This window comes from Paramisgurnus dabryanus, chromosome 7, assembly GCF_030506205.2.
Source record: "Paramisgurnus dabryanus chromosome 7, PD_genome_1.1, whole genome shotgun sequence".
Taxonomy (NCBI): Eukaryota; Metazoa; Chordata; class Actinopteri; order Cypriniformes; family Cobitidae; genus Paramisgurnus; species Paramisgurnus dabryanus.
This window is the reverse complement of record NC_133343.1, coordinates 19785764-19798368: the sequence shown is the minus strand read 5'-3', so window position 1 is coordinate 19798368 and position 12605 is coordinate 19785764. Positions and strand designations below refer to the sequence as shown.

Sequence of the window (12605 nt, the reverse complement as noted above, 5' to 3'; positions counted from 1 at the left end):
GTATGGATCGACAGTTATTCCACACATAAATGAGTCAGAGGTTGGTTTAGAGGCGGGGTTTGACTTTGTTGAAATACTGTCTATTGTTCCATCTGGACCAATCAGGAAGACTGATTTTCTAGCACGTTGACCAATCACTGAAAACCGCCCGCCTCTATGCTCCGCCTAGTGCTCTATATTAACGGCTCTGCTGCCGTGTGAGCTCGCTACAGACGCTTAATAGTCTTTTTTTTAATTATATCCAGATCGTATTCGTCTTTATATTATATATTATATTCCTAATATTTAGGCAGAAATGGCTGACACAAAAGTCGATACCAGCTCGGAAGTCTCCGCAAAGGTAATGCAACTATTTATTTATACACTAAATTCTAAAGATGCAGGATTTTATTAGTTTAGATAAATAAGCTTGAAATATGAAATGTGCTATGAAAAGCTTTCATGCTGAATTATTCACCGCCGTTTGAAAGCTATTTGCAAATTCTGTAGGTGTTTTGACAGCTCACTATCACTTTGAAGACTTCTTGTGCATGGGAAAATGTGAGGTGCTCTGAAGTTAGGGTTTGTTACGAAAACGTTTGCAACTAAAGGGGTTTTGTTCTGATTCTGCGCGGGTTCTTTGTTTATAAAGGCGGTTTTCGGTTCCGCTTTAAAGAGTGGAGTGTAAAAGATGGACGCAGATGATCTTGAACGATCTCGCGTGCGCTTATTTGGTTTGTTGCACGAGTTTCGTTGTTACTTCGTAGGCTTAATTATTAAAGGTGCCTCGTAGAGTCCGCCAGACGCGGTGATTCGTCAGCCCCGCAGCCCGATCTGTCACATAAGTTACCGCAGCCCTCACGATTCATAATGTCACACGCACGCTTTCCTCCGATGTTCAAAAGGTTATAGGTCGAGTTAGTTTTCCCAGTTTTCCAGTCTTTTATATTTTGTATTAAAATGTGCATTTGTTAATGCATTTGATACTGTATTAAAATTGTTAACATTAGAACCAACCTTCCTCCTATTCACTGTCTATTTAACGGGAGTTTACAGAAGCTTAGAGCGCACTGTCTTCAAGTTATATTAGGTTAGGCACGTAGTTCACTTTTGTCTTAAAAATAAAAGGTCACCTTACGATACTGATTAAAATGATTGACATATTAGCTTTTCTAATTCATGCTCTACCTGTCCGACACTTTGGAAACTAATATACAGAGGATGACTCTTTTGGTGATGCACGTAGATCGACTCGGGTAATGTACGAGCGTCGTTATTGCTTTTAGATCGTGCACAAACGTGTGCCGCGAAACCCCGCTGCCGTGTTGCGGATGCACCAGTCTGACTGACTGAAGGAGTTCTCATTGTAGCGCGCTGCAAGCGCAGGATGTGAGCGCGAAGCCGAAGTTACACAGCGTATCGACGTAAACCAACATTTTCCACCAGACACGTCAAGTGTGTTTGTTCAGTCTCTAGTGGTGTCCACTGTACTGGTCGGTTGTAGGCAAAATAACATTTCTGACCGGTTTGTCCTTTGTTAGGCTGTTTATGCAGCGCCCCGTTTCAAAACGTACTTACTTATAAGCTCGAGTTTTTGATTTACGTTCACCTCTGAAAGACACCGCCTGTGCTACTTATTTGACCGATGCGTGTATTTTATCTTGTATACGATGCGATCTCTATCTGTGGAGAGAGCATATGTTCATTATTCATGTATGGCTTACTGACGCGCTGTGTCGGTACAAAGCGTTGGCATGTAATGGTGACGGTGTGAGAAGGCGTTGCAGGCGTGATGTACACGCTAACCGGCTTAAAGGCTAAGGATAATGACCTACATTTTAGATTACGAGCGGTCTTCTGCATGGAAGCACAATATATGATATTGCGAGGGGATCAGCATTATTAAATGGAGGCGAGGCAATGATTTCAAATAATTTGATAAATAACGTACATGGGGTTCCTCTTAAAAATTATGATTTTTCTTGAGGGAACAATATTTATATATATAGCTCAGAAAGGCGAAGTCTTTAAAAGGACCTTAGCGCTATTGTTCCCCATCTCTCTCTCTCTCTCTCTCTCTCTCTCTCTCTCTCTCTCCCCCTCTAGGGTTTATGTGGCCTGCCTCTCTTTGGTTGAGTTCGTTTGAGCGTTCTTATTGGTCAACTTAAAATATTCTCTAATTGTAATCTGGGAGTTGTAGTTTTTTAGCGGGCGTGTCTTTAGCAAACCCAATGATGTGGGTTGTGTAGGGAACTACACAGTTTATTGGCGGCAACGCCATCGACGTATCAAATTACAACACCTCAATATGGTGTTTAAAGCAGGCGGGGATGAAGGAGACAGGCGTCCAATGAATATACAATATGGAAGTGTCGCGTTTCAAATGTGAAATAAAAAACATAAATAAGAGACGGTGTGAAATTAATTTATCTTGATTTAGATAACTAACTGGAGCAATTACAATTAATATTGTTATTTTTTCCATCAGGACCTGAAAGAAAAGAAACAGGTTGAGGAGGCAGAAAATGGAAAAGAGGTTCCTGCTAATGGAAATGCGGTGAGTTTCCATAATTTGGCTCTCAACAGGTTTTTAACTATTTTAGCAAATAAACTGAATTTCATTTAACTTTTTTTGTTTAGGAAAACGAGGAAAATGGCGACCAAGAAAATGAAGTAGATGAGGAAGAAGAGGATGTTGGTGAGGAAGAGGAGGAGGAAGATGATGGAGAAGGTAAACTAATGAACTAATGAATCACATTCTCATTTGAAATAGTGGACAAGATCCTATCACAGCGCCACCTATGTGTCGACAGTTGAAGCACATAAACAAAGATGTGTAACTAGCTAACTGTATTGTAGGTGAAGATGATGAGGAGGATGAAGAGGCAGAGGGTGGTACGGGTAAAAGAGCGGCAGAGGATGATGAGGACGAGGCAAGTTTAACTTTTTATTAGTCACTGAAGTGAATAAATTAGAAAAAAAATAATTTTGAATACATGATCTTTTAATTGCAAAGTGTTTTAACTGTATTTAACTGCATTTTCAGGATGACGTTGAAACTAAAAAGCAGAAGACCGATGTGTAAGAAGCTACTCTGCTTGTAACCTTCTCATCCCTCCTTTCCTTAACTTGTCCACTGGGGGAGGAACAAACGTGGTCATCATCAAGTAGAGTCCAGCATCTGTGTACACACACCTAACTGCAGATTTTGTAGAAACAACGAAGACTTCAAAGCTCTACCTTCTTACAAAATACTTTAAAAGGAAAAATTTGTTTGTATTTTTATTTACATTTTATATTTTTGTACATATTGTTAGGAGGTCAGCCATTTTTGACAGTGATCTCTGGTTACCAAACGGTGCTTTGAAGTTGATGCTTCTCTAAGAAATAGATTTTACTTGTGGTTTGACCATGTCATGTTATCTCAAAAGAAACTTCTGGAAAAAATGACAAAAAATTAAAAAGGACAGAAAACCTACAAAAAAAACTTTAATTCAAAGCATTCCAGTAACTTTGTGTATGTACATCAGTTGTATCATACGTAGTTGGATTGTATGAGAGGGCAAGGGCGAAAGAAAAGAATTTTCTTCTTTTCTGTCTTGTCTGTTAAATTGCTATCTATTTGTGGCCTGTTTGATGTATGTGTGAAATTTGTTGTGCGACAATAAACCGAAATTTATTTTGTGAGTTCTTAATTTTTTCCCCATTTTTTTCCTTTTCATGAGTTTTAATGTTGGAGCTGTATGGGCAGAATAATTGAACCAGCATTACCTTCAGATGCAGTTCATGTTTTTCATCAACCTGTCGAAATGTACATCAATGTAAATTATTCAGGCCTTTGAGACTCCAGAATCTGGTATAAATTATATTGTGTTAAATAAAACTGACTGTGTGAATTCTTCCATTTATATTCATATTTCTTCAGAAAAAAATAATCATCACATCAGTTGGTCTTATTCCTTTTTTTCATATATATATTGCATGATAATAAAACAACTATATATTTAAATGCTGCATTGACATAAATGCATGGTGTTACAGTGCAACTGCCACTTTTTCCATTTCTTAACAAATTATTGCATGAAGCAAACTAATTTGCATATCAAAGAAGTTATTGTTAAATACATTGCATTTATAAATAGAGTTTATTATTAATATTATGTATAAAAACATAAACCCTACTCAAATTAATTTAAAAGGGATAATTCACCCAAAAAATTAAATTAATATTTTAAACAATGATGGAAACCCACACAGTTATTGACCTATTGAGTCGGAATAACAAAGATTAGTGGGTACCGTCAGATGTGAACTATAATTTATTAAAATATTTTCTTTTGTGTTCCACATAATAAATGAGTAAATTACAGAATTTTCATTTTTGGGTGAACTACTGAATATTACTTTTTAGCCACTGTTTCATGAAGTATGAATCTGATTGTATTATAAGAGATGTTTACACAGAAATTTAGTCCAGGTGACTCAAATCCATCTAATCTATTTTAGTTTAAAGTTCTGCTTAAAAATAATGACTTGATAACAAAAGTTGTACTGCTTAAATTGCATTTATGTAGCTGTTATAAGCATGGAAAAACTTGTAACAAACATTTACATGTCAAGCAATAGAAAAGATGCACAGCACCGAAAGGTATGACAGTTAGAAATGGAAACGGCAAAAGTGCTTTGGTGGTTTTCCTTTATCATTGCTCAGAAAACACTTACACTAGTGACAGTTGATATTGCACAACTGTTGTTTGGCTGTTCAAAGATGTAGTAGAACTGACAAATAATGAGAACCAGAACTCAAATGTGAACAGTTTGATAACCTGCTGACAAAACCTTTAAATTTGAAAATCATTTATGTAATAACTTAAAGAAGAATGGGCCACCGAGCATTATTTTCAAAACCTGGCTGCTTGAAAACAAGCCAAGTTTCAGAGGCAAGCACCAAATCAAAATCAGTGAGGAAGCAGGGAATATGAGCAGTGAGACATGCTGATCTAATGAGATGCCTGGAGAATCAATTATTAGATAGGATAGGAGTCATGCTTTAAGCAATGAGAAAACAAGCATTTTTTATAACAAGGGATGATCAGAGATCAGATAAGATGGAGATCTAGATAGATGGAATTAAAGTTTTCGGAAGCATAGTTTCCCTGATCATAACTTTGGAAGTCGGATCTGTTTCATATTGTTTTCTTTTAATGTGGTCTGATATACCATCAAAGATTAACATTTATATCCAGAAGGCACATGTGAACCTACAGATACTATAGCATAAATTTGACAAGATATAAGTTAACACTTGCCCAGTGAAGACACAAATGGCACCATGACAAAATAATTGCTGGCGTCTCTATAAAAGTGGGAAAAAGACAAAAAGTAAGGCATCAGCAATCTGTATGAAAAGGCAGTATCATAGGAGAAATATGTGGAACGTATAAGTTAAAGTTGCATTGTGTAACTTTTAGGAGGATCTCTTGACCGAAATGCAATATAATATGCAGACCTATTTTATTAGTGGTGTATAAAGACCTTACATAATGAACTGTATTGTTTTTATTACCTTAAAATGAGCCGTTTAATCTCCATAGAATGCAGGCCCCCTTACATGGAAGTCGCCGTCATGTTTCTACAGTAGCCCTAAACGGACAAACTGCCATACAGAACGTGTTTCGTCCCTACACTGTAAAAAAATTCTGTAGAAATTACAGTATTACTGGCAGCTGGTTGCCAGTAACTTACTGTAGATTTTACATTTATGTTATTTAATGGCAACAGTTTGTTCAAAGTTAAATGAACATGAAACATTTTCAGTCTTTATCTTCTACAGTAAGTTCCTGGCAACCAGCTGCATAATTACAGCAGTTTTTTTACAGTGTACGTTTTCTCAAGATATGTTCCAGTTAGAAATTATACATAGACTTATTTATGTCTGTAGCAGGCTGGTTTTAGTGGGGTTTTGGCCAAGTTTTTAGCTGGTCAAGCTGGTCTTAACTGGTCAGGGTGGGAGACCAGCTGACTCACTAGCTATAATCAGCTGACCCACCAGCTTGACCAGCTTTGCCAGGCTAGGAGGACCATCCTAAACCAACTATTTCCATCTTAAACCGGCCAACCAGCCTAGCCAAGCTTCCAGATTGGTCAAGCTGGTTTAAGCTGGTGGGTCAGCTAGTCTCCCAGTCTGACCAGCTAAAAGTGTCCAGAACCCCTCTAAAAACAGCCTGCTTAAATAACTAAAACTTAGGCTGGTTTTAGCTGGTCTTTTTCTTTAGTAGGGTAAATATTACGCTTAATTCTGGTTTAACTTCGCTGTAAGGATTCAAACCAGTGCCCTGTTGTAATGAGCATCTGAACATTATATATCTGCAACTTATTAATGGTATTTACTGTTAGACTTAACTGTAATTTCTACAGTTACTTACCACAAAATGCCCAGTAAAATACCATAATTTTCTTTTCCAGTTCATTACTGTAATATGCATTGCATTATGGGTATTAACATTTAATTTACAGTGATTTACTGAATGTTTTGAATTTGCGGTAGACTGCTGTAAAACAACAGCAGTAGTGCTACTGCAGTTGAATAAAATAGTGTTATAAAAGCATATAAAATGGAAAAATCAAATATTTATGAAATGAAATACATTTTATATGTTATGATTTTAGCAGTGAAGCAAATTTCTAAATGTGAATTGTTTTTCAGCAGTGTAAATAATTTATTGAGAATTGTAGATAGAAACAAAAAAGCGATTATGGATAAATGCTTGACCGTCAGATTTTAATTTGACCTCAAGACTTCAAAACACTAGTGACGCCAAGATTTCACTCCTCGGAGTGTCGGGACAGTAACAGAAAAGTTTCTTGGGGAGTGTAGCAAGTAACTTTTATCAAGTGACTCTGTGGCACTGTATTACTGACCTATGACACGGGCGACCTGGGTTCGATTCCCCTTCAAGGCAATATATATTTTAAAAATAGGTTACAGTAAGGGTATTATACTGTAAAATGGAACTGCGGTAAAGGCATCAAACTGTAAAAAATGGTACTGTAATGTGTCAGTTACAGTAACTCCATATATACAATAAAATGTCTAACAGTGTTGTTAAAGGGATAGTTTACCCAAAAATTAAAATTCTGTCATCATTTACTCACTCTCATGTTGTTACAATTCTGTATACATTTCTTTTTTCTGTTGAACACAATGGAAGATATTTTGAGAAATGTTTGTAACCAAATCATTTGTGGACCCAATTCACTTCTATATAGTATTCTTTTCCCTGCTTTATCATGATCCTAAATGATTCTGGTGTCCAATAAATTTGAATATCAATGTGTCTTAATAATGTGCTAGTCTCATGCACTAGAACTGTCATACTGGGTGTATAACTATAACTAAACAGCTCTAACGTGTGTACAAAGCCATGTTTATGTCTCTGTGTGTAAGCACACATTTGGAGCTCATGCAGGCTATTGTTCAGTGTTACAGTGGTATACAGAATAAAGGAGTTTAAATATTTGCCATGATATACAATATGTATGCACAAGATCAGATATCAAGGGTCTGTGAAAAGGATTCAACATAACTGCAGTCAAGTATTAATATGAAACATTATTAACATAAAAAACAACAATTACAGATAAATAGTAAGATTACAGACAAAAGATCTGTTATCAACAGTACTACAGCTTTAAGAATATAAATGTTTGTGTTAACAAACAGGCTTTAAACCAGCTTTCTCTTTGGGAGTGTCTTTGATCTTGTTAGAAAGCTTTTGTTATTACTCTTTGTAACATTCAGTAATATACAGGTGTCAGTATGCTATCAATACAGTATATTAAAATGTTTCATTACAGACTAAGGTGTACACATCTTAGCTATGCACTAATCCTGTCTTTAGGCTTGTGTGTTGTTTGGGTATAAATGAATAAGTGTGTATGTGAGAGAGAGACAGAAGTATGTGTTTGAAGAAAGCAAAGCTTGGTGACCACAGTTTTAAGTCTTACAATATCATAATTTTTTTTCTTAATAAACAAAACAAAAATCACAGTTATAGTTAACAGTTTAATTTTAATAGCATGCTTAGTATCAAAAATACATTTTAGCTTGATTCTTTTTATATTGTAGTAATTTTTATACTGTGATCATTTTAATAATGTCAAAATTGTTGGTTTAAAAAAATCATGCTAGCAGAATTATTATGTTTGGCATACTCTTTAATTCCATAAATTGTTAATTAAATTATTAGAAATAACTGCATAAACATGCATACATTAAAGTGACATACACATTTATTTCTCGCTTTCCTTATTGTCATAAGAACATTGACATATTTAAATACAATAATGTGACATAAACTTACATATCTTCTCAATAAAGAGATAAGCAAAGTCCTTCTGATGCTTGATCATCTCAAAATCCACAATCCAAAGTAGAAGACACATCTTCAAATGTGAAGACACGTCTACTTCTAGTGCTTTTCTAAATCCTTGTTGTCTCCTTAGTGTCCCATTCATGCAATGCATCATCCCAGGGCCGAGAACAGGCATCCAGGGAATTCAATTTATTGGCATTGTGCACATTTTTAGTAATCATTCATTTTCCCTTCCCTCTTTCAGTATTCCAGAAGAATATTGAGTATGACACAGGACTGCTGTAGTGTGGTATATCCACCTCTGTCCCTTTCTGTGTGATTCTCAGTCCTGTTAGTAATCTGCCTGCTGGATAAATGACTCACTGTAGCCTAGTCAAGACAGTGTGGGTGGGAACTCCTCTTAGGACTTTTATGCCACCTTGTGGTGATTAAAAGAATACACAACTTCATACAGCATTTTTTGTATTATTATAGGCCTACACCTTCTTCACTTACTTGAATATCAAATTACTGTCCAGTCTTTATTAAAGACGTTGAGACATATGAGCAATACATGCTTTATGATGGTGTATTGTTCAGTGTTGATAATGTTTAACACTTTGTTGTATAAGATAATTGTAAAATATCATTACTTGATATGAGCTTTTTATAATCAAAAACATCTATTACTGCCATCTAGTGGTAGTTTCCTATCACTACACAATACACACAATCCCTATGGCTGATTGTAACCTTAAAACTTCTGAAATGGAGTCTGTTTGTTTGACATAACAGGACTGTACTATGCAAATATGCAGAAATTAAGTTTTACTAGCTATATGCATTACAACTGACTATGAATTTAGGTGGGGCCGATTCTGGGTCGTATCGTAGGCTGTACGATTAACTGCTAGTGGCATAAGTATTATATTTAAATGACTGAACGCATGCAGAACACTGAGCAGAGGTCTAGTGTCCTTCAGTAATTTAGCCTGAAGGGGGCGCTATAATGCTGATTAATTCGTTTTCAGCCTTTTCAGACAAATGCACACGCACACACACGCAGACCTTTAAAAGTGAACGACTTCACTTACCATTGGTCGTTTGGCTGTTGTACATTTTTTATATCTTTCTTGTAAGGGCAAAGTGGTTTGATGTCCATTTTCTTATTAACTGACAAGTTTCCAAAGAATTCTGTAATAAAAACTCTAGACTATTACAATCGGGTTGATTGTTCCTCTCGCGATGCTCACAGCCTAAATAATCAGTACTAAAGTGCAAGTTAGTCAGCGAACAAACGGTTTAGAACTGCTAAATAGTACTAAAAGTAGTGCACTGGCTCGTAATAATAGGGGAACCGTTTTAAGTGCCATAGCATCCTTTGTGGTACCTATTGCACCTGTGTAGAACAATATTGTGCTATATAGAAATCTGGTGCTATAGTGGTGCTATATTCGGTGCTTTATAGGCCATATAGCACTTAAAATGGTTCCCCTATGATTACGAGCTTTTAGTGCTATTTAGCACCATTTTTTTAGGTCAAGGGCTGTGCAAAATAACTATCGTGATACATTTTTTTCCCCTGGTGTGTCGATATTTCAATCTCTACTATAGATATTTTTTTGTGCATCAAATGACCTCCTCCGCTTCTGCCGTAGTTTGTCACTGTCCAGCTGTCTGTCATATACGGTTATAGCGGGAGTGAGAAAATTGCAAAAAAATTGTGGGTAAAACATTACAAGTACCGTGCATTACGTAATAATATTACTTTTCTGAAGTAACGAGTAAAGTAACACATTACTTTAGTTTATAAATGTACACATTAATACTAAAAAAGTAATGCAAGTCACTTTTCATTTTAAAATAGATAAAAAAAAAATAATAATGTACTAAATTAAACTGAACGTAGTCACGTAGAATAATGCACTCTATGCGTACTTGCCTGAGTGGGAAACGGTTTGAGTCAGATACGAAGATGGAAAGCCAGAGCTTGAAATTTTTCTGAAAGAAATAAGTTCTCAGTCATAAAAAACACCTGCAAGACCTGAAAGAGATCAAACCTCAGCCAAGTAAGAAAAAGTAACGCATAAGTAACTTAAAAGTAATGTAAGTAGACTATTGCTTTTCATGAAAAGTAACTAAGTAATGCAATTAGTTACTTTTTGGGGGAGTAACTTAATATTGTAATGCATTACTTTTAAAAGTAACTTTCCCCAACACTGCTCCTTTTCTAGCGGTCTGCATGTGTAATTGACAAGACAAACACTCTGATAAAGCACAGATTCTTGGAAAATGTAACTAAAATACTTCAATAGTGTCCACCTCTGTAAACTACTGTATTCAAATGCCAAACAACTAACATTTGAAAATATCAAATCTAATGTTTTATGGTATTTGTTTGCTGTGTCCGAAAACTTAATACAATCAGAACATTGTTTGCTTTAAATTTGCCTTGGGTCCTTATTGACAAATGTTTTTTTCCTTTTAACTTTAAATACTTTAATACAATACAATTTTGATGTTCACTCAAGTACACTGTAAAAAAATGCATCATGAAGTTAAAATAACTTGGTTTTGCAAGTCGATTCAATACTATTTTAAGTTTTGACCTTTGAGAAGTTAACATAACTTAAAAAAACATGTTGAAGTTGGGAACTTAATTAGGTAAGTTAGGTAACATAAAAATATATGTTGGTTTGAAAAAAATGCTGCATTTGTTTTACAATGTAGTTTTTTGGTTGGATGCTTGATTTTAATTGAGAAACGTAAAAAAAAAAAATGTAATTGAGGTTTTAGCAATACATTTTGGATCAGTGTAGCCACTAGATGGCAGTATACAACACAACATTGACAGCACCAAGGATTTGGATTGGACAATAAATGTAAGATTGACAAGTTATTCAGCTCTTCTATACACCCTTAAATGAAGTTCATATAAGTTTAACAATGTCAGTTTATCAATGTTGTTTTTTATTGTGTGACTACATTTCCCAACCTTATATTTTGTATTACAAATGTTAAACAGAGTAGCTGCAATTGTAACATTTTCATAAATATCCAGTAAACAGGCCTATAGAGAAATACATTTTGACATGAACTATTAATGAAAATCAGAAAATTGAATTCTATTTTTTCTTTTATCTTTAGCTTAATGTATGATTTGAAATATAATGTGAAATCAACGGTTTTACGTTGTAATAAATAAGGGAAAAAAAATTCCAACTTAATTTTACTCTATGTTAACCAACTTACATTCTACCCTGTTTGGACCTCTTTAAACAAAGCCGAGACCAAATGATATCTGTTCACTATTTTTTTATTAATCGTGTAACAGCTGCAGCCATGATACATGCTTTAATGTGACTGTTGCTGGTGTTTATTTGAAGTTAAAGTCTTTTGGATCTTAGCTTTCTAACAAATGAGATCTGTTAGCAATATTATAGAACAGTACTGCTGCTTAAAAAATGAATTATAAAATAAATGTAAGTTAATAAAAGTAAATGTTCTTCATCAGCGAAGCATTCAAACTTGTAACAGATAATACAGCAATATGGCTAATCACTCAAATAAAAATGGTTATTCATTATTCAAAAAAAAAAAAAAAAAGGGAAACCATAACTGTTCCTAATATGAACACAAACATGAGAATATGGGTGATATTGCCAATTATTGTCTGATAACATCCTATTGCTTAATAGAGAAAAACAAACATAAAACTGACACAATGAAGAGGAATATTCATGTTAAAGTTTTACTGAGCAGAAATCTATTTTTTCTGTCATGCCTGAAAAAGGTTTGAAGAACTTTGGTCCCACATCAACACCATATAAATGTTTATGCAGAAAAACAATATAGTTCAGTATGATAGTTTGTAGACACCCCCAGTCCCCCCCACCTAAAATTGATTGCAGGGCATTGCTGGCCCTGACTGTGTGCAGATTTGACACCATTGTAGTTGTTAACAATTTGTCTGTGTTTGGTGGTGAGAAATGAGACGACAAAAATCACTTGGCAGTCTTTGGCTGGGGTCATTAGTGCTGAGTGATTAATTGCTTCTTTGTTGCCAAAAATCATTTGAGTCGGCGCTCTGCCTATAATTCAATGATACAGTACAGTGTTATGTTTCTTTGTAAAAAATGTTACTATATATTCCACTTGACTTGTTTATATGGTAATTGTTAAATACAAAGGTAAATATTGCAGGATTACACCTTGGACAGGAATGCACTTGTCTGATTGACAACCAAAGCAACCATTACATTTATTTACACA

The 12605-nt window shown here is 35.1% G+C and overlaps 1 protein-coding gene across 1 annotated transcript; it reads left to right on the top strand.

Moving 5' to 3' along the window:
- The first annotated feature begins 183 nt into the window (after positions 1 to 183).
- Positions 184 to 3883, top strand: ptmaa (prothymosin alpha a). The gene is made up of 5 exons (XM_065240278.2): positions 184 to 340; positions 2468 to 2536; positions 2620 to 2710; positions 2839 to 2912; positions 3026 to 3883. The coding sequence occupies exons 1-5, from the start codon at positions 296 to 298 to the stop codon at positions 3062 to 3064; spliced, it is 318 nt and encodes a 105-aa protein (XP_065096350.1). The 5' UTR covers positions 184 to 295; the 3' UTR covers positions 3065 to 3883.
- The last annotated feature ends 8722 nt before the right edge of the window (positions 3884 to 12605 follow it).